Source organism: Anopheles maculipalpis, chromosome 3RL (genome assembly GCF_943734695.1).
Source record: "Anopheles maculipalpis chromosome 3RL, idAnoMacuDA_375_x, whole genome shotgun sequence".
Classification (NCBI taxonomy): domain Eukaryota; kingdom Metazoa; phylum Arthropoda; class Insecta; order Diptera; family Culicidae; genus Anopheles; species Anopheles maculipalpis.
Window position 1 is genome coordinate 45,345,272 of NC_064872.1, and position 23,636 is coordinate 45,368,907.

The 23,636-nt window shown below is 42.4% G+C and overlaps 1 protein-coding gene across 1 annotated transcript in view; it reads right to left on the bottom strand.

Moving 5' to 3' along the window:
• LOC126564172 (dual specificity protein kinase splA) overlaps positions 1–23,636 on the bottom strand; it is a 76,299-nt gene that overhangs the window by 46,663 nt on the left and 6,000 nt on the right. The window contains exon 2 of the mRNA XM_050221131.1: positions 1,295–1,538. Within this exon, the coding sequence (XP_050077088.1) occupies positions 1,295–1,538 (244 nt within the window). The remainder of the gene's footprint in view (positions 1–1,294; positions 1,539–23,636) is intronic.

A 23,636-nucleotide genomic window follows, 5' to 3' on the forward strand; every position in this document is an offset into this window, starting at 1 on the left:
TTCTTAAATCGGCAAAGAACAACCTCGAGAACATATCGAAAAGGTTTTACACAAAAATTTCACAGGTTAAACTCACGCTTGCTTAGTAAGTTCCAAAGGATCGAACATACTACGAAGCAGCCGACGTTGTTTAGTAAGATCTTCCGTTCATTCATCAGTACTAATGCTATTATCGCTAACATGATTTGAAAAATAATATTGATATCAAAATATCAGGTAGAACACACAATATCTTCTCAACAAGAACATTTGTTTATACTTTTGGTTTTGTTTTTGTTGGTTTCATCACTTTGACAGATTGATTTTGAAGATTTAACGAAAGAAAATTGCTTAACGACACCTGTCTGTCACAAGAACGGTTTCATAATGCATTTTTTTTTCGTTTATATCGACAAGCTTACCTTAAGACTTTTCCGTTTGTAAGAGATAATCAGGCCTTATGTCTAGATAATGGCTTAGAATAACTAATCGCCAGTTAAATATGGCGAATAGTTATTAAAACCAATAGAAAGGATTAGTCAATAGGTGAGAAGCATGATGACGCATCCAATACTGCGTGCTGTTGCGCTTTGACTATTATTCCGGTTCATAAACGACATCAATGTATGCAAACGACTACCACGCGAAGGCTATTCATGACAACTACTCTATAACTCTCTTTTAATTCTCATTGTGTCGTACTCAAATGACTATTTCTTCTTATAAAGCACAAATTGTACCGTTCAACAGAACAGCCATATTTGATTGTAGTTAGTCATTTATTGTCCATCGACAGTCATGTGTAACATTCTAGTGCTAATGCACTCAAACAACTTAGAACAATGAATGCTGATCATACATTTTAAAAAGCTTTATTCTAGACACAAAAGTTATAGATAAATAGAGTTTTAAAAATCTGGACACTTTTTAGCGGTTGCGTGGTTTTAGTGAACAAAAATCAGCGCCGCTCTCTACACGACTGAACATGAAATCCACGCCTGAGACGCCTGGCCAATGATAGATATTTGATTTATAATTTGCTAGATAATGCTAGATAATAAAGATAAACCGGTGGCACTTCAGTAGCGATACCGGTTTCTCCCACAACAGAAAGTTCGTCCTCCGTAAGCCGCTGAGTACTCAGTTACTAAAGTACTAAAGAAACTCAGTTCCAAAAAATGGAAAAGATTTGTTTTTATTTATTTATAGAGGCTTTAAGTTTTTAAAACTACATTCATTCGCCTCTTTCGACACAAGGGCTGACATCTCGAGATTGTATGGTGCATAAAAAAAAGACACAGAACGACACACTTACCTTGCTTAACTTTTCGCCCTCATGGTGTGGTAGCATTTGCCGCAGGCTTTGAAATCCCGCATTGATGCTTTGCATCCGACGTCTTTCGTTGCTGTTCGCGATTTCGCGACGCATACGCTTTTCGTCTTTATCCATGGGTAGATTGTTGCCGTTGCTACTACTCGAAGGTGAACTGTTGATGCCGTTGTTGTTATTGTTGTTGTTTCCTGCACTACCGCTTTCTTCACTTTTCAAACGCACATATCTGTGAAAAGAAAGAAAAGATATTTTATATAAAACACTCACAGTTCATTAATTTTTTTGAAAGAACTCAAATTTAAATAGCAAAGACTCTTATCAACTGTTTCGCCGTACCGTTAACATTATGATATACAAGCAAGTTTTGAATGCATCATAACGTGATGTGACTGGGGCGCCCCGGTGGTATAGGCGACAGCGACGTGGATCTTCGAACGGCAGGACCGGGGTTCAAATCCCATCCTGACCGTCCCCCCGTAGTGAGGACTGACTAACCAACCAACTACGTGGGATCGCCAGTCTTAGAAAGTCATTTTCGATGCCCGGCATGACCTTAGAGAGATCGTTAAGTCAAGTAAAAGAGGAAAAGAAACGTGATGAGACTATCCTTCCTCATTTTACAGCAAATAGTTAGGAAAGCTATCCGTACACGGCCGTAATTGGAAGAAAAATCTGGAAGTTTCCCCGGTATTGGATTAGACACTATTATACGATCGAATCGACCCTCTGTCTACCAGCAGCCCTCACGATAACATTATCGTCAAAAAATTACGATATCAGACAGATATGTAAAATAAGATGCAAAAAATCGCTTCATCGTTTCATCGCAATCGCCATCTTCTCGTTCGTTGTCTACCTGTCTGTCATGCAAACAACATGATGCCACCGCTCATGAATTAAATGAAAGTGTAAGCCAAGCCGGGTGGAGATCGACATGCGTAAAATGCACTACCGTGTACCGGTAGTCCTTCTACTTGGTCCGTCCGCCCGTGTCTCCATCTGCTCCTCGCTTACGTTTACACACAATGAGGCGGTTATTTTTACTTTATCTTTACCTCATGCTCCCAGTCAATGTGTTGTGGTGTGAAATCATCAACCACAGTCTATGTAACTAGTCGAAAATAGACCGCCTAAACGTATTGCATTGAGGTTAGCCGCCAAGATTAGAGTGAGACGGCCACAACGGACGGTCGGTCCATCATTTTGCTTTTATCATTGAAGTTTTCAAATGCTCTCAACCTCGTACGGCCCCAGCGTTCTGGCAAGACCAGTATTGTTTGATGCGTACGTGTTTTGTGGCACGCTTCATGACACTAAAATATACATGCTCACACTCTCCTTTTGCCACTAGACCTCATGGGCCGTTTCTATGCCGCATGGTGGTTCTGTGTGCGGTGTGTAACGTTGATGCAGCAACGTTAGCATGTGTGTAAATGGACGTACGACCTTTACCACCAGACGACGACGGTTCAAAACGTCGTCAAATTTGACAGGTGTAGCTGACCTAGTTATGACAATCTATTTTTTCTCGACAAAAAAAACAACGGAGAAAGACCCCAGTAGCGACATTGTTGCTTCCGGTATTATGTGTGCCTAGTGCTTAGAAACTGTTTTCTACAAAATTATAAACATGATTATTTACTTATTATATTCGGTGTGAAAGTAAACGTACGTTTGGGAATTATTTAGAATTGGAAATTAGAAAACACGTGTATTTCAGGCGTTTTTTTTATTTTAAAATTGGCCAAGCGTTTCCGAAACGCTTCAAATCGTTCCACCAACTATTTTAAATATGGCTGTCCAGTTCTACTTGACGTTAGTCCACTTCAACCTAGCGTTTGTCCAGTTCAACTTGACCACTGTCGTGAAAGGGCGACAGTTGACCAGTTCAACCTACCAGCTGTCCATTCCATTTTAGCCGTTGTCTAGAAATGCGTCGCACTTGTCTAATTCTTCCCAGAAACCCTGTAAATGGGACAAAGCTGTGGTAATATTTGGATTGTTTTGCTTCTACCAAATGCCGAAAGACAGCTGTCAACAAGCATTTACAATTTATCGCAAAAGGGTTGTCGCACATCAACAAATATTTCATTTTCAGGATGTTCATTACAATGCTCACGTATAGAGGATACCTTCCCTTTTGCAAAAACCCTTTGCACTTTTTACGTGCTAGTACCTCGACCGGCAAAGAAACAAACATAAAGCCAATCGGTCTGCCTTTCCCTTCGAGCAATTCACAAATCCGATTATCCGAATGTTTCTTGTCGATTTTTACTCCTTCCCAGCTTTACGACCGCATAGTTTTATGCTTTATGGAAATCGGTCTCAGTATTTACAACCACGACGGTTTGGAAAGGCTACAAATGGGAAGCAATCGTAAACAGCATGCCCCCGAGAAGCGTCAGAGTCATCATGACTGACAACGGCCCGGTTCACCAACACCGTGTGTTGTAGTTTTTGCATAAAACCAAATCGAAACACATAAACTTTTCATACTTTTATGGTGTGCCTTAGGTTTCTCTTGCAGCTGATTTGTTGATGACCAGCGGAAAATATGGCAATCGATGATGAGGGTACATACGCTGTAAAACATTCATCTTCTAGCATAAGAGCATTATGGTGGCTTTAATTACGTATGTAGTGTGTACAGTTTTGCGGAATATTGTGTAACAGCTACATATTTATAAGGATTAAAAATAAACATTGCCTTTATGCTATGAGTGGAACTTTCATTTTTCACAAAATTCAAATCGTGTTCCCTCAACATCTAAAGTACATTACTCTAAATGATACAAACAACAAACCTACAATCGAGCGCTCGTTATGTTTAGCATCTTTATGTGATAACATATGTGGCGAGTAGTTGTAAAATACCGTTTTCTCTTACAACACACACATACAGTGTTAATTTGTAAGGCATGATTGTACCTTTTGCGCCACAAAACGTACAGTGCGGTCAAGATCGGTGAAACTACAAATTCTTCATGAGCGAAAAATCTAAAACGTGCCGTATTAATTATCTTCCAATAGAAAAACCCGCTTCTTGTGGTGCTGATTTGTGGTGCATTGACAAACTTTAACAAGCAAGCAACACTATTTTATTTATTTATTTCCAATTATATGAAAAATGTATTTGTATCGATATTTTTACCACAAAATAGGAAAAGGTCTATGCATCGTTTCTTATGCTGAAGTGAAATCCCCTGAAGCAAAAAAAAATCGCCTTCCAACCACCAGGCTGGCTACATCACGACAGTTCGTTTAGTCAAGAAAAAAAAGCCATTTTTAGCCATGAGACGAACAAAAAAAAAAAACGGCACATGCATAAAGTGCAAACATGAAACAATCCACAAAGAGAATCAGGAAGTAACAGTCCCGAAAACCAAGGGCGATTGAAACTCTATCTAGAGCACCACCAAAAGTGGTGGCAACTCGCAATGTGGGCATCCGAATTTTCGTGTGCGTCTGTTTTGTGTGGCGTGACGAACCAACTGAACCATTTGGATGAAACGCAAAAACCATGTGAATCGTACGGCACCGTCGTCTCAAGGTTAGCCTACATTATTGCGAACTTTGGCGATAACGTCGCGGATACAACCAGGCACCCAGCATACACAGCAGCAGTGTGGTCAAATCCCCGGTGTGAGCTGGAGGTGGGGGGTGGAAGGAACATCCAAAAATTGAAACCAACACACACGCACACAAGGCCCACGTTTTAACAAGCCAACCAAAGGCAAAGCCATCGCAGAAGGAGGAAGAAGGAGACGATTGACAGAAAGAATTTCGCGAGTTATTCCATCTAATTCGGTTCTATTGGCCTCCACTTCTCACAGGCACAAAGAATTTATGTTCGAGCGCCGCCAAACGCGCTACACTGGTTACGCGCCGTCGCGTATTTGTAAGGTGGGTAGAGTGGGCCTTCCTTTTTTCTCTCTTGCTGCTTCTTCGACCGAATGCAAGATCGTCGCGCAGATGATCGTCCCACAAACAAAAAAAAAAACCTCTACCCCCCCGGCACATGTGCGTACAAAGGTAAGGGAATGCTGTACGGTTGGTAGAGAACGGGGGGCACAGTGCGGGATCCGGTTCTTGCTACTGCTCTCGTTGCTGTCTTCATGCGTCCACAGCATGAAACGCATGTGTGCGTGCCATTTAAAAGTGTTCTCTTTCTTGCAGCCTTTCGTCCCATTCTTTTGCTTCACAACTTCATGCGGTAAGGGTGGATTTAAATGGCCGTCTCGCGTCAAGGGTATGCAGCCCCTTCGCGAAAGAAGTAAATGCGTTTGACCCCCCCCAGTCGGCTAGCCAACCATGCGCTGGGTGAGGAGCAACTTTTCTAGCTACACACACACACATACGCACACACGCCACCGAAGGTTTACCCCCCCCCCCCCCCATCGCTTACAATACGATGAGAGAGGGTTTTTACTCTCTCTCTCTCTCACACATCTCCGCTTCTTTCTCACATTCTGCTGTGCTATAACTTCAATCAAACGCACAATCTCATCCACGGCATTATAATGGACGCGACGAATGGAGCCATGGGGAAAGGAAAAGGCGAGCGTGCTGGCTGGGGGAGGCCGGGATAGACAGCTGTGTTATGCGCAAAAATCGGCTGATTTGACCGTGCGCGCCAACGTTCACCCCCGGCAGAAAGGTTCAAGGTGAGAGAGACCAGCAACGAGCGAAGTGTGTGACGCGAACCAGGCGTAGCTCTCCACACGCGGAGTGGATGCGCATGAAACGAGGGAATGAGATATTGCGCGCCAACAAGTAACGTGTCGTCCGACCGACCGACCGACCATGTGCCCCGGCAATCCTCACGCTACTCCCGTTCCGTGTGTGGTCAGCATGGTTTTGGCATGCCTCGCGCCACAAGCTTCCCCACACCCACAGAGATGCGGTGGTGGTGGTCGGTGAAGCTCTCGAAGAGTTTCGTTCCAGCTCACAGCCATGCTCACACTCACGATGTATGCGCGTATGATTTGCTTATTTTGCTCTTCATGGTGCAGGACTTTATTAAATTAGGTGCGTCTTTCTTGATTGAGATTTGCCCTGATCGAGACTGTTCGCCGTATTCATGGCCATTTTTCTACGGAATTCCAAATTGTGCGTGTGCGTGTGTGTGTGTTTTTACAGCTGCCAGTTGCAAATGAGTCACATGTGGTTGGAGGGTTTTTTTTATTTTGAGCCATCACTTATTTCATGTGCTTTAGCAGAAACTAAAAATGTATGAACATATGTCAAGCTGCAAATTATCGTACAGTTTGTTTAAAAGCAATTAAGCAACGATTGATACGACTGACATAAATTGGTCGGCATAATCTTGCAGCTTGTTTTAATTGCTAACCTGTGTTTAAGAATCATCGGCAAATATAAGCCTTAATCGATACGATACGAATCTTGAAATGTATTGAAGACCCTGAGCGCAACCATTGAACCATTGGCAAAGTGAAAGATACGCACCTGAAGAAGTATCAAACGTTGAATGTGTTGTGGGGAACTTATTTATGCTTATTTACTTATTTGTCATAAGCTACATAAGCTAGGGTTCATCGATATATCATAAGGCCCGATTGTCAAAGCCAAACGGAAAACTTTCCGACCGAAAGACTCTAACCAAACGTAAAGCAAATTTTTATTATGGTCACCCGTTAGAGTCGACGAATGTTTCGTCGACTTTTTGCATACTTTCATACCTTTACGGATTGCTTTGATCATACATTCACATATGATTTCAATCGAATTAAACCTATATTTAAATGCTAATTTTGACTAGAATCATTAAATAATGAATCATTTTGGTTTAAAAAATTTAACTTTTGTGGTGGAAGTTTTTTCGCTGTGGACTCTCGTGGTTCTTGCTTGAAAATAATTCCTGCAAACCACCAAATAAAATCACTAAAACGACCTCAAAATAAATGTCTTAACATATCCACGTAAAATCAATCTAAATCTATTCGATCGATTTACACTTAAAAATGGTTATATAAATGCAAACTATACTTTGCGTTGCACTTGACTGACGGAAAACTTTCGGTCTAACGCGCGTTTCCGTTTGGTTCAGGCAAAGCAAATTTTTTGCTTTCCGTTCGACAAACATCTGTCATCGACTTTTAAACGTCTGATTTAGCCAAACGGATAGCCGAACGGAAAGTCATAATACCAAAGTGACAATTATGTGACGTTTGAGAAGACGTTTGGGTTTCACAATCAGGCCTTATAAGCGTTAACAGTGTTTTTCTACAAAAACAAATTCACAATTTTCCAAGACCTGCGAAAGTTGTAACTGATTACATGACACAATTAAACAAGTAACCTAACAAACTGTGATCTTGGATATACTATCTTACGGACATTCTTCTTTGTATATAGTTTTTATACACCACACCTTATTAAATATACTTGCCAGTGGCATTAAAATGTATGCACAAGTTTAAAACACGATTTAAAAGCAGTAGTCCTTCCAGTGGTTATTTTTAGTGGCTCCCAAAAAATCAGGCACATCGGGATTGTAGATACAGTACCCCAAATAGCATATCCACCCCGACTGGAGCACGTAGCGAAAGTTGGACGAGCTCAAGTGTCTAAAGAAACGTTGCCTAGTCCCCTCTTCAAGTACATCCAGAAAAAAAAATCATGTCCACACACACCCAAGGATAACCACTTTCATGGGAAAAAAACGAGAATACAGGGACGAAAAACGGAAAATTCCAATCAACCGCAAACCCAGCAGCATAATTTCGAGGAACATGCCTTGCACAATACGGCTACAAGCTTGCCACCGAGGTTTTAAAGGGCTGATGCAATAGGACACGCTGGAAATACATGTTATGTTGACCTTAGTGTAATCGAAAGTTCGCTTTTTGGCATGCTTCGTACTAGTGAATGTGTGAATTTATTGTATTAACTAAAATAAGCAATGTAAAATGAAATTTGTCTCATTTTCAACACGAAAAGCACCTGTTTTTTTCAAATGGAAATAAGACTCTGATAAGGGCAACGCGTTTCGTAAATAGTAGTTAGCAATTGCAATATCAATTTGTCGGTTGAAGAGTTGAAAAATGTAAACAAACATTTTTATATTACTATTTTTTTGAAATTTCCTAGTTTCTGCGTGCGAAAACCAAACGAAAATTATATTTTGAAAGTGATTCATCATACCATCAAATGACAGAAATAAAAAATCGTATCCCAAAAACATATTAAAATTTGATTATGAGATTTGAACCGGTACGTATATACAAAAGCGTTCAAACATCGTTCTGTCAAGCTAATTAAAATCCGTTTAGATACAAAACATATTTTATGTTGGTCTAGCAAGCGAAGTGTCTACAATTTATTTTTGGCAATTGATTGTAAAAACCAAGCACGCGAGGATTTTATAAGCGCTTGCGATATTCGTTAAAGTTGGCTCGCCGCAAATTAAAGGAAAATTTTGAACGACTCCATTGATATGATTCCATTGATGTTTAATAAAACCAAACTGCTGAACCTACAACACACATCCCCGCTTATTGCCAACGCAAAGAAAAACGTTTTGTGGTCCAGTAAGACAGTTACCGGGCGAAAAAGGGACAGACAGCCCTACTACAGTGGGTGGCAAGCAAAAACCGTCCATTCGACTAGACGATATGCTCCAGAAAATTTTACACCAGTTTATTATACGCCTGCCAAGGTCCTACCCTGCCATTTGCTGAAAGGAAGGCAACCACGATCAAAACAGATAATCATTTCCTTTAACCCTTTACCGGGGTCGATCCCTTTTTTATTCGCTCACTGTTACCAGTCGGTAGAAAAGGGACGGACGGCTGGGGCAGTCGGGAAAAAGTGCATCACAATGCACATCACACAAACCCCACCCAATGTACACTTCCATCATCGTTCATTTGCTGCATGTAGCCGCCACACCACAGCGAGCCTTCTTCTTCGCCAGGCAGCTCTGCTCTTCCATGGCTACCATCAACCGACAACTACCACACTCGTCTCAAGGTGATCCATTCGTCGTGCCGGGAGCGTTTTAAAGCCCACCAACCGGAACGAACTTGTAAAAGATAGTGAAACTCCCTGGCTTCAGGACCCTTTTGGCACCGTGGGCGAAGAAGAAACATGTACCGTCCTGGACAACGCAACGAGTACTGATTAGTTGTTACAGACGTAATTTCGATGCCTTCTTGTCCACGGGTTGGTTGATGTACATTTCTTACTTACTGTTTTATCAAAATTAGTGCTCTTTATCAAGACACTCGTACTAGAATCTTGGATTAGATGGAAACATAAAATATTCGAAACAAACATTGCACAAAAGTTGCTATTTGCACGATTGCAAGTGCCATTTTTTAAGAGCCTTGCATGCATTTCTATTTTGCAAACAAGCGTCGCAGCAGATAGGTCATTTCTTACTATGAGGAAAATGTTAATGCCTCGATGCAAAACTCAAACCGACGACACGGATGGACAGACGAGCGGACGAATGGCTTGGATGGATGGGGTAGACAGACAGGCAGCGTCGGATAGTCGACAGACAACAAACGGATGGTAAGACGATCCAAAGACGACGATAGTACACCACCCGTGCCTAGGTTCCGTTTCGTTTAGCGGATGATTATATTTCTCCTTTCGCTCTCACACACATTGCAACGAGCTGGAAGCAAGGTGATGGTGTGTTCAGGATACACTCAAAAGCTGACCAACACTGCAAGCGTCAGGGGGATGATGATGGCCGGACCGCACGGCGAGAAGAGCTCCATTAAGGCAGACTGTGACGGTGGCTGTCATTGCAACTGCCGACCACCGCTGATCTTCACCGTTGAGCTGCAGCCAACACACATCACATACACGGAGCAGCGTACGTCCATTGCAGTAGAGCTGAAGTAACCTCAACCCTAAAAAAAAAACCCCCACACACAATCAGGGGAGAATCGTCGTAAAAACGGGAGTAGTGCAAAAGCAGTGCGGCACACAGCACAGCTGCAGCAACACCAGTCCCCCCCCTTAACCGAGTATATTTTGTCTCGTTTTTATCCATTTGCAGCCACATTCGCCATGCGCATGTCCGCAACGAAATGCATTTTACGAAGTGCAGCAGACGCTTCCCCCTATATCCTGCTCCCGCTTCACCACTACTATAACCCACTCAACCCACACGGCTTGCGGCGATAAAGGCTACGGGCCCCGCACTAGTGCAGACAGATCAGCCGGGTCGATTGGGTGGCTGGTTGGTTGGCTGGCAGGCTGGCAGGCTGACTGGCTGGTTCGTTGGTCGGTCAGTTAAAAGCAGACATGCAATTTTTACGCTCTCGTTTCTCTCCATCTCCACACTCCCACGTCACGCATCCGTTCCCATCCACCGGAGACCTCTTCTCCGATGAATGAGAAACGCGGCAAGTGCGGGTGAACGAGTCGTCCCAGGCGCAGACTAAATATGTATTTGCTGCAGTCTGCATTTCGGGGAGCTGCATCACTATGCAATAAATGTATATATGTACATGCATTGTTATATACGTATATGAGCACTTATGTGCGTTTGCGCGTGTTGATGACCTACTTTTATACCGGCAGTAGATGCGCGCGCGCGCGCACTCCTCTCTTACCCGGTGTATGTTGCCATTGCGTTCTGCCCGGCTATCATTTGCGACTTTGCGTTTTTAAAAGTCCTCGTACGGACGTGTGCTTTGCCATCATCGGTAACATTATGGAGCTATTTAATCCTTTTCCTACGAAAAACCTGGTTTCAACCAGATAATTTGTCGGTTGATACTCTTTTTTACAGTTTCAAATGTATTGAAAATCTTTTTACATCTTATGTCCCTCTAAGGAAATGATTTTTTGGTGTAAATTTCTTGTTTATAAAACTTCTACTTTCATATCAGATCGTCCTAAATCTGATTAAACAGAATATATTGACAAACAGGATATCATTTTTTTCACAATGAAACGTTAATAGACACAATAAGATAAAATTTAGAAATTAGAAATAAAAAGAAATAGAAATTAGAAATAAAAAATAATAATTATAAATAAAAATCGAATTGCTACATTATTATACTTCAACAATGAATAAAAAATCAAGCACCAAAATATATATGTAATTCATCCTTTTTTATTTCAGCATAAAGCTTACACGTCCTGCTTGATCGCTCACAATTCATAATTCTGATCTGTCATATTTTTAAACGTCAAAGTGACACACAAGAACAACGTAACTAGCTATACTTGACAAGGTAACTATAAACTCGCGTTTACATATCAAACTTCATAATATAATACACAAAAGTACATTACAATGTGTAACAAAGCTAGATTGTTATTAACCTATTTGCATTGCTGTATGTATCGTTTCCTCTCCCTGATTTTAGCGCCATGATTCATGGTCTTCCTTCTCGCCTAAAACGCCAACAACGAGCAGATCTGAAGAAGAGCGGTTGCGACCGGCAGAGACAAAAGTAGATCGGCCATTGCCAATCTAAATTTTACCCCAGGAATGAGAGCGCTCGGAAAACAACACACACACTGCACACCAAACCAATATTGGAAGCGCGCTAGTAGCTCAACAAGTTTCCTCTTGGCGAAAGATTTGCTTCTGTGTTACTGACGGGGGCACACCAAAAAAAAAACCGCAAAAGGAGGTGCGAAAGAATGGGAGCAGGAGTAGTAGCAGCAGCAGCAGCATTCGACAAATAGGCCATGGCGAAATTTAGAACTAATATCAACAGGGGCACGACGATTCACGAAAGAACAGCACCAGCACTTCCTCACCAAGGAGGGCAGGCGAGAGTGATTGTAAGTGCAAGTGGAATGATGGGTTGGAGTTTCCGTGTTGCTTCTTCAAGGCTGAATCAGTTTAAAGATAGCATCGCTTGTGTCAGCCGTTAACATGCACGGTTGAGGTTCTCGTTCAGGAAGCAGCATTCGCAGACGGGCGGACGGACGTTTCGTAAAACCGGAATGAACAGAGTAAGAAATCTCATCCCAAGTCTGCAAAATGCAAGATAGCATGTGGTCTTGTAAAGGAAGATAGAAAAGCAGCACATTTAAAAGGAATTTTAAAAAATCATGTTCATTTTCATCAGCAGTAGATTTCATTGCAACACCGTTCATTGTAAAGTCTGCAACGAAAAAAAGACTGATTATATCAAACGTTGAGCCATTGGGCTTAACGTTGATCAAATGTTAAACCCAATAGTACTTTAATTACCGCACGATGACGTCCCAACGATGCTGATTGTATTTTTCATACACCTTTTGCAATTGCAATGCAATCAATTGAAATAGCCCTGTGGGAAACGATTAGGATAGAGCAAAAACTGGACAATAACCAGCTAACAATAATGAACTCACAAATTTGACACATTAATGAACTATAAGATGAATTATGTTAACATGAACACTAGGGACATACGAATCAACAGTTGTAAACCGAACGGCGCACAGAGCACTTGTTTTTCTTCGAACCGTCTACTCTGTCAATTACTTTCCTGCCACACTCATAATCCCCATGCAGTTGTGTCTTCTACAATTAGATCAGTTCAGTACAATTTCCAAGATTATACTGACTGTTTTGCTGTCATATAGTTTGCTAAAAAAGTTACTAAACTTGCTAACATGTTATAAAAATTGCTAAAAAGCTAAATTTTGCTAAACTATCAATACCATAGTGCACCAAGTTTGAACAAATTAGAAAGAAACTAGGCTCAATCACGCAACCAATTATGCATTTAAATCAGTAAACCAGACAGCGGATTGCATTTGCTTCACACACACACACACATTTTACGAGCAGCTGCAGCCAATTTAGTTAAAGCAGGAAGTAAATGCATCACGTGCAATTACAGTCGCTCGTCGTTTAATTGCGCGATGTGTTCCCACAAAGTGTCATTGCGCTAGACACAACAACATAACTTAACGACAAGATGCAAGAAAAACAAAACAGCTTCAAAGCAAACACCACAACAGTATTGAAACCACTTTCCGTGCTCGCGACAACGGCTATTTTTGTATCCAAAATGATGGCGTTTCCGTCTTCCACCGGCTACTTTTGTACTATTGTAGTAGAACAGAGCTTCGCGGCTCGTGACTCAAATCTTACGGCGCATGAAGAAGATGAACAAGAACCTGAGTTTTCACACAGTCGCCTATTTAGCGCTCGTTGGCAAATGTCTCAAAATACAGATTTGAGACATTGCTTTGTTCCAAACCCTTGTTTTCACTCTCTTACTGTAACATTTTCGTCCGTGTGAATGGACCTGCATATACAACACATCCCTCCCAGGGATCACGACAGGTGGCGCCTCGTAATATGTGCCACACACACACACATATACGAAACGAGAAGCTCAGCCAAAACTGAAAGAGTGCCGCCCCCGACACACATTCTGTTCGACCGTTTTCCAACCTCCAACTACAACTTCCGTCGTAGACGATTTAATCTTCTTCATGCGTTTTCTGCTGGTGGGGGCGTATGCATATTCGCACACGTCTGAAACAATGTATGTGTGGGTTGCGTCAGATTATTTAACCGTCGCGACAAAATGTCGCGGCACGGCCGTTTGCTGACCAACGGAGGAAAAAGTTGCCACCGTTCTTGTAGTGTGTGACAGACGATGGCTAGGAGAGACTCATAAAATGTTGCTTGCTTCAATATCGGGTAAATGCAGAAATTAAACATTAGATTGTAATGATTGTATCACAAGTTTCATTTCATTTCATTTCATTATTTATATATTTCGATATAAAGTACATGCTTCTTTAGTACACTTTAAAGAACCTTCTGCAAAATCAGACGCATTACAAGCAAGTACGATTGTCAGCTGATAAGAACAAACCCCCAATTGACTCAATGCGACTGAACTGAGCATATCGATCCAGTGTACACGTCAGCCACATTGGATGAACTCATCCATTCCATTACACATAAAAACTGTAACACCAAACCTGCACAACCGATCGTGTAAACCCACAGCATCGAGACAAACTTGTACCATCGTCACATTTGCTGGTTCGTTATTGGCCTAGTGCGACTGGAAGTGCGTTGGTGGTCCAACCAATGGTGGGAAATCGTAGCTACTAACAAATGAAATTCATTGACAAATGTGTACTCTCCCCCTACCAAGCATTCGTTCGTGTACGTGACTCATAGCTCTGATGGTCTGATGTCTGGAACATCGTGAACTACGTTAGCCGCGAACGTAGACGCAATGGGTGTGTAGACTTTATATATCTTAAGCAAAGATTGAAAAGAAGTTTAAACGTTATTTTTATTGTTTCTTATTTACTTTTCAAATTGCGTTATATTGCAGGGTTTGTGAGTAGAACTAGACAAGTTCGAGACATTTCTAGACAATGGCTAAGATGAACTGAAAAGCGGATAGGTTCAACTGGACAACCGTCGCCGTTTCTCGACATTGGGCAAGTTGTACTGGACACTAGGTTGAAGTGGACAATCGTCAAGTAGAACTGGACAGTCATATTTGAAATGGTTGGTGAAACGATTGGAAGTGTTTCGGAAACGCTTGGCAAATTTGAAAATTAAAAAAATAACTACTGAAATACACATATTTCCTAATTTCCAATTCTAAATAATTCCCTAACGTACGTTTACTTTCACACCGAATATAATTACAATCAGAATGCATGGTTTTCTTTAAAAATGTGAGTTAAAAAAAAAATCTTTTGACAGCAGATGGCAGAATACGTTTCGGTTTATAATCACTGTATCGAGTTCTTGTAGCTGTTGTCATGGATATTTTACAGAATCAAAAATATCAAATCAATCGTACAAAAAATCACATAATTTTGTTATGTTTGTTATAAATTTGTTACACACGTCAAAGTACAAACTATATCAATGTTATTATTAAATGCATTTTACGCATATAAATAACAAAATATGTGTATTTCAACGGTTACTTTTCGAAGCGTTTCCGAAACGCTTCCAACTGTTTCACCAACCATTTCAAATATGACTGTCCAGTTCTACTGGACCATCGTCCACTTCAACCTAGCGTTTGTTCAGTACAACTTGACCACTGTCGAGAAAGGGCGACGGTTGTCACCGTTCAGCTTGAGCGTTGTCTAGAAATGCCTCGCACTTGTCTAGTTCTACTCAGAAACCCTGTAATGTGTAGCATAAGAAAACTAGTTGATGATTGTGATATTATTAATACAAAGCTAATCATTTGCTTAAAAATACGCAACATAAATGCACAAAATAATTAATTAAAACGGAAAAAGTTATGTCTGTCCGAAAACCCCGAAAAACCAAAAACCCTTATCCCCCTTTGGAAAATGGTTGCTTGCGGTTCCTGCTCTGGGGTGCGATATTCACCACGTTGTTGCCGATTTTTAGTTTTATTTGTGCCAAATTCAACCCACACAGACACACATACACAACGCGAACGAAAGTGAAATTTTACCACACGCGAAATGCACACTGTCTGTAGAACTCGCCAAGCAACGGCAAATTACGAAACGAGCCGATGAGTGCAAAAATTCAAAAATAGATCTGCACCTTAACGCTTACACCGGCCGAATCTTCCCCTGAGAGCATTTGCCATCCAACTCAACTCCCATGCCAACTGTATCGGTAGTTTGAATCGGTAGACAAATTTAATGCTCTGTTCTATTCCATCACGCGAATTATAATTGTATTCTGCAAAAAAAAAATTTTTAAATTTATCTTTTCGATCAAACGGACAAATCTAATGTTAGCGCTGCTTCACAAAATACAAAATAATCTGTACTTTGTGCACAAGTGGCATGTGGCAAGATGCGACTAATCATTACAGTAGTGCGAACGTGCCTTCTTTATGAGGCTTTTCACTCAAACTTCACCCGTCTGATTGACCCTGGGCGAGGCCATCGACATAAATTGCCCTCAGCACGGCATACAACACAGCTGTTCCCCACGATGGTCTCGGTCAAACGACTCGTTTCGATGTCGCGACGCGATTACATTTTCGCGCCTTCCTCGCTTTCCATAAGTTGTGTTTAAATTATACACTACCCATAACAAACGGTACCACCCGACCGGTATGCTTCTGCACCAACCATCAAATGACGGAATAAATTATTCACCAAACGATGAACGAACGAACCTTTACACGCCTTGCCTTCCCCGTTGCCGCCGTTCCGCAAATCGTACACGAGGGCTTGCGCTTTTTCAATTTTACAAACACACTTCACAATTTTCATTCTTCACCTTTTTTTTATTTTATTAGCTTTGCCGTTAATTATTCTACAATTCTGCAATGCTGTAAAAACGGTGACAATACAGCTACTTTGCAAAACCCACTAAGGTTGCACCGTCGACGAGTTGCCTCAATAATATCTTCAAAGCTTTGGGTAAGAGCACCCTATCATGTACCATACCAGCCCGGTAAAACACATGTTACGAGCACGTGTTTCTAATTCCATCTTCCCGGCCAGATGACGCCCTAACACACACTCACACACACACAATAAGTCAGGTTGGATGTTCCGTAGCACACGACGGAGTGCGCCAAAAGCCGCTTCCCTTCCAGCGTGTGCGCACAATATAATGACGCTAAAAGGCGCCGCCTTTCCTATCATCTCACGTGCACACACCTGACTCCTGACGGGGGGTCGCGGTCGTGTCTGCCTTTCCGGCAGTGGGAACAGTAACCACAGCTAGCTAGAGATCTTAGGTTTACTCGCACCCACCATTTACAACGGTGCCAACGGTGAACTGAAGAAAAACATCACCAGCTTCGCTTATCACGCCCTTCCTGGGGCGTGATACTACGTAGTAACAGAAAGATAACACACCGCCGCGAACAAAAATATGACACAGATACTTTGTGTGTTTCGTTATCATATGACCGCGCTCTGCTAAGGCCGCGTATCGTATATAATCAAGGGGTAAATATTAGTAATCCTATGTAGTATGGACAAAGGCACACCACCGTACACTTGACAAATCTATACATTATATTAGATATTAGCTTACTTCGCAAGAAGGTTAGTTTATTATTGTTTAACAATTTGTTAAAAATTATTTTGCATTGGATTTTCTTCAAAACTACCTACAGTATTCGACAAAACATGTGCAACTCAAATAGAACTATCATAAAAAGGATCAGCAAATTTCATTTTTTTGAAATAGCAAGACGAAACACTTACTGCAGCTGACGGTTCAGGAGTCTAGATGTTTGCTACAGGTTTATTGCAGCTATCAGCTGTCAAATTTACAGATCACAGCGGGTGGTAATTATTGCGAAAGGTCAGTACTGACGCTTTCTATATGTTTTTGTTACTAGACACCAAAATGACACATCGCAGCCTTGGAGGGAAACTAAGAAATGGAAATGGAATGTCACAAATAAAACAGATTGTGACAAGTATGAGGTGAAAAAATGGACCGTATCTAGACTGTGCTGTGTAATTTTGTGCATCCGGCAAGATTTATGTGGACATTAGAGGTGGAAGGCCACGGTCCACCACGCCGAGAGAGGACACTATGATCGTACGAAGCATGGAAAAGGATCCTTTCAAACTTTGTTCAAAGTGCGAATGGATCAGACGACGCATGCCGTTGAAGCCGTATTGTTCTCTCGACGTTCTGCGAAGAAACCTCTGATTATACTTAGGAATCGGAATAAAATACTTCTGGTTGCACAATCTCATATGGACTGGGATGTGCAGAAATGGCGGACGGTTCTGTTCAGTGATGAGTCGACCAACTGTCAGAAGACGGTGAAGCATGGCGGAGGCAATATAACGGTCTGGGGATGGTTTTCTGCAAACAGTCTTGGTCCAATTCATCAAATCGATGAAATAATGGACCGTTTTATGTACAATGACATCCTGAAAAACGTTATTTTGCCTTCCAACCAGACAACCATCCCAACCACACCGCCAAAGAGATTAAACACTGGTTTAAGGATAATAAAATCATGATGATGAACAGGCCTTCCCAATCTCCAGATCTGAACCCTAAAGATAACCTGTAAGAGATCTTGCATCAGCTAATTGATCGTGAAGGTGTTCGATGCAAGGATAAGCTGTTTAAAGGCGTGGACATCAATTCCACAAAACTTCATTGCTCACCTGATCGAGTCTATGCTTAGCAGATTCAGGGCTGTAATTGAAAGCAAAGGATTTGCAACGAAATATTAACGCCCAATTTAAACAACACCCGAAGTTGCTTTGTCCAGGAGGAAAACGTAGAATTTTTTAATTTATTAATTTTTTCATAAATTGATATTCATACATAATGAAGTTTTTGTTATAATAAACAAGACACGGGCTGTTTCAAACACCTTAAAAACATCTTTCTCACAATTAACTTATTATGCACCTTCAATGCAGGGTTTGCTGATTGATATTGAGATTGGTTGCACTTGTTTTGTCCAATACTGTACGAAACAAAGCAAGCTACGAACGGATTTTTTTTTTTTTTTTATTCATTAGGGACGGCCAGGCCGTATTGCTTACAATAAACTTAAAATTAGTATACTCCTTTCCTCTTTGCTGGGAGACATTTCCTTCTCCGAGCTGTGAAAGGGCACCATATCCCGGGTGTGCTCGGTTGTTCCGTTGCGTAAGTTCCGTCATCCAAAGCCAAAGTCGTGTTCCTAGCGAGGGTCTTATCGTGTGAGGGTAACTTATCCCGGGGTATGTCAGGCGTTTCCATGCTCGTGGTCCAGGTGGTAGCGGGGGTCTTGATCGTTTTCCATTTCGAAGATTCCTTATTGTGTCCAATCTTGAAGTCTTCCTCTCCCTTTCGCTGGGATGTCCATCCATAGCATTGGCCGCTGCAACTGCTTCCATATGGTACCCAACCCTTCACGCATCGTACTCATTCATTCATTCATTCATCCATTCATCCATCATCATTCATACAAGCGAGGTACAACATATATAAGACAGACAAACAGTGGGAGTAGTGGGGGGGAAGGGGATCACACTAATAATCCGTTAGCACGGCAGAAGAGAAAGATTACTCTCAGGTAGACCTCGTCGCAGTCTCCCAGCAGGTCCCGAATTGGAGTATCCGGCAACTTTCCAATGCCCCGGACTGCGTCTAACAAGGCGGGTCGAGCAGCCTCGTATTCCACACAAGACCATAGAAGATGATCTATGTCATGGTATCCGAGGCCGCAGCCACATACTTTGGAGTCGACCTGTCCTATACGCTGGAGATGCGCGCCCAAAGCGAAATGGTTAGACCTAAGCCTAGACATCATTCGAATGAACGCACGATCACCTGAGATGCCGTGGAACCAAGGCTTCAAGGACACTTGGGGAGTGATCGAATAAAGAAACCTCCCGAGCTCATCGGTGTCCCACAAACTCTGCCACCGAGCCATGCAGAGAGACTGTGGGGCACGCATGTACTCGTGAGGTAAGATAAGCCTGTCGAAAAAGGACCCTTCCGAAGCACCCTTTTTGGCCAATTGGTCTGCCCTTTCATTGCCGAAGATTCCGCAATGTGCAGGCAGCCAAACAAGAGATATCCGGAATGATTTCTCAAACAATGAGCTTAAGACCTTTAATATTTCTTTTACGAAGTAGTCCGGGCTCTTAATAGCCTTCACAGATTTTAATGCTTCGACAGCGCTTAAACTGTCGGAGAATATAAAATATTCGTCTGGAGGACAAGCACTTATTATTAACAAGGCGTAAAAGATTGCGGCGAGCTCCGCTACATATATCGAGCATGGCTGGCGTAGTTGGAAATATGCCTCGGATACAATGTTATATACGCCAAAACCGATGCCCTGCTCTGATGAGGATCCGTCAGTATAAAAATGGTTGCTGTTACAATGGCCATATTTTTCCACAAAAATGCTGGGAATTGCTGTCCTGCGAAGACTATCGGGGATAGACTTGGTTTGCTCTCTCAACGAGGTGTCTACTCTAAACCGGGAACTGCAGGACCCTGGTAAGCTGGCACGATTTGAATTAGCTTGAGTGCTAGGGTGTACCTGTAAGGAAGTAAAATCATGAAAGGTTTTCATGATTTTACATTTAGAACCTATCTCATGCGAACGGAATTAATGTGCGCAAAAGTACAAAAGTAGAATAATTTTCAACCTTACAAAGTAATTGTTAAATAGCAAAATTACCACTTCTATTTAACAGCCAGCACGTAGCACATTCATACATAAACACATACATATGATACACGGTGCTGTAATGATCGAATCATAAACCACACACACATACAAAAAGCCCATATCTCTTGATTAAACTCCGTAGATGATGAAAAAAATACACTGCCCTACTCATCGTTGGATCATTCCAAGAACAGGCTTATCGTGGCAAAGTTTCTTGTAAAATCAGTTCGCCACATATAATGACAAACCGTAGGCAACACCCCTCAATCGATATTAACACCCATACCCCATCATTATCATGCCTTCGAAAAGCAGGATATCGATCGTATTCGGCGCATTTCAGACAGAGACAAGTTCAAAAGGTGATTCAAACGTACGGAACGAACCATTCATACAAAACACGAAGTACACAGCACCTCGCCGAGTGGAATTTACCGGCGTTTTTTTTTTTTTTTCATTTTTTATGCATGTTCTTTTGATGTGTGCATGAGTACGAAGTCGCCGGCGTCGTCGTCTGTAGTAAAACCACAATTTCGTCGGTAACGTAGTTTTGCCGCTCTCGCTCAACTACACACAACTCGCACAGAGCACGCTCGTATGCGACCTCGCCAAATGGATAAACATTGCACACAACACACGTCAATAAACCACTGCTGCGCCGAACCCTTTGGCGCCAATAATGCTTTCTGTAGCCCACTCCCCCCCTTGCATAGCTCCACCAAACTGCTGGCAAATTACGACGCTAAATGAAAATGACGCACGCAAGGACAGTCTAGCGCATAGAGCAGAGCTTCAACTGAACAATATCACACACAAACACCTGCACCCCCTGGAAGGGTAACAGAGCTTATGGGTGAAGAAAGAAAGTGCCCCAAGTGCGAATATTACCCCTTGCACTTGATGTGGATGTGTGAAGCAGGAGCAGGAACTACGTCACAAAAAAGGGTGTCTGCATCCATCACTGCTGAGACAAATGAGTCCTGCCACCCAGCAGTACTACCGGAATCAATCGATTTATAGCTCATGGCTCATATTTTTTTAGGGGAATATTTGTTAAAAGAACAGAAAAGTTCAGTCAATATGTTGGAACAGGGAAATCATTTTTTCATCAGCAATAACAACGGAAGAAAAAAAAACGCTTTAACTACGGCGCCTGTATAAAACACATTGACTATCTAATATCGGCGCCATGCCATCATCATCATCATTAGACACCAATCCATAATCATTGCAGTCGATCAGTGCCGGCTGTAGTTTGTTGTTGAGTGTTGTGACTCGAGACTTGAAAGCCAGATATCCGCCGAAGGTCGTCAGAACGATCATTTCCCCGCGCACGGCTGTTTTGCGTCGAGTCCGACAGCAGCCGCACACATGCATTGTAACGTGCCGCGGCCGTGTAAAAGCCGGCCAGACAGAGAGATGTGGGACAGAGTGAGAGCGAATGAAAACAATTGTACGTTTTGCAGGTGGAGACCTGCACCGCACGCGGGATTGTGGGTCAGTTTATCACGGACGATTGTCTGATAGAACTGTCCCGAAGCACAAAACTAGATTCTGTTTTATAGAGAGTTTGTATAATTTATGTGGAGTTTCATTCTGGAGCTTCCTTTGTTTACTCCAAAAAATTTGATTGATTAATTGCCCCTCCCGTGTAACGGACGGGATTCGATACTCTGTATTAGCTACTGCCGGCGCCGCCCTAATCAATTACTCATCTGAATATGCAACTAAAAACCGCACCGTTACCAAGGCACAATACGGACACTAAATGACGCTCTCTGTCGTGGCATGATTTACGATCATTTCAACGAAAAAGCTATAAAGCAGTTGGCGATCATCGCTAGAGCTGAAGGGGGAAACTAATAAAGTTTTCTGTGCGGTTAGAGCGGTCGGGGCCACGAACTGCTTACCCCCCCCCCCCCCCCCCCCCTTTTCCTCCTGCAGGAAGGTAAGATTTAGAGCGCAAACACATTGTATTTACCGGTTAAACATTGTAGCACTGTCTTGCGCTTCACTACGCAACACATCCCAAAAAAAAAAAAAGAAGAACCTATTGCCAGTGCCCATGGATACTGAACGGAAACTTTGTTAACGTCACCTATTCTAAACAATCCACGTTTGGCAATTGTCCAAGCACCTCCACAACCGTCCAAGACGCTTCTCCGTTCATTTCGTGCGCGCCCAAGCCAGTTTGAATCGGTTCCGTTGAGTCATAACACATTCTCGCCCCACAGGCCCTTACAGACACCATTTTTCAAAACTGCATCGAAGGAAACAATGTATAATAATACTCTACTTGGATTGCAACACTACGTTTCGGTCGAATGATTGCTCAACAAATCCACTCTTATCAGGCGTCATTGCACACTTGACATCAATAGTCGATTTTTTTCCCCCGACAATTCTACACTCGGCTTCACGCTGCATCCCTTTTTCTTGCGCTTAGTAGATGTCGTTCGCTGATAAGTCTCACTACGCTTGTACCACGCACAATCATTTGATAATGAGCAACGAGTGAAAGTTGAAACTAAGATTTTTTTTTAAACCCAACATGAACTGGAAAATGTGTGAAGGGGGGGGGGGGGGGAGGGGGGTGGCAAGGATGCACTCTTCGGCTCCCTCATCCCACTACAAATTACATTCATTCTTCTTTCAGCAGTCCCTACAATCCGTTATTTGTGCCAAGCTGTTGTAAACACTCGCCACTCACACATCCGCCAGCTCAGCTGCTGGTAACGTAGAATGGAAGAACCATAACGTCACACGCTGCTGTGTTCCTCTACACTTCCTTCCAGGGCTTATTGGAGAGGATGGCGGAAATACCGAACCAGTCAACAACGAAAAAAAAAACAACCAAGCGGATGCGCGCGACTACAACGCAATGGTGTGAGTAGTAGTAATAAGCGTTTCTGCTGAATGAAGATAGACAAGGCTATTTTTAGCGTCCGTAATTACTGCCACCGTCGTCCTGCTCCCGCACTTCATCCGCGTGCGATGTGGCGAGAGGTTAACGCAGGGAATGAATACAGTAGAAACGGTATGTGTGCGTGTGTGTGTGTGTGTCAGAGATGCAAAGCCCGGAATGTGAATTCCCCCGGCGATATGCGCTTTCGACAACCAGCACCAGCAGCTCCACCACCAACCCGCATACTAGAGAGCAAGTGCGATAGCAAAATCTGACTCATGATAATGAGAACTTCCATGTGATTACATCCACTCCTAGCTTCTGGCCTCCCCCCCCCCCC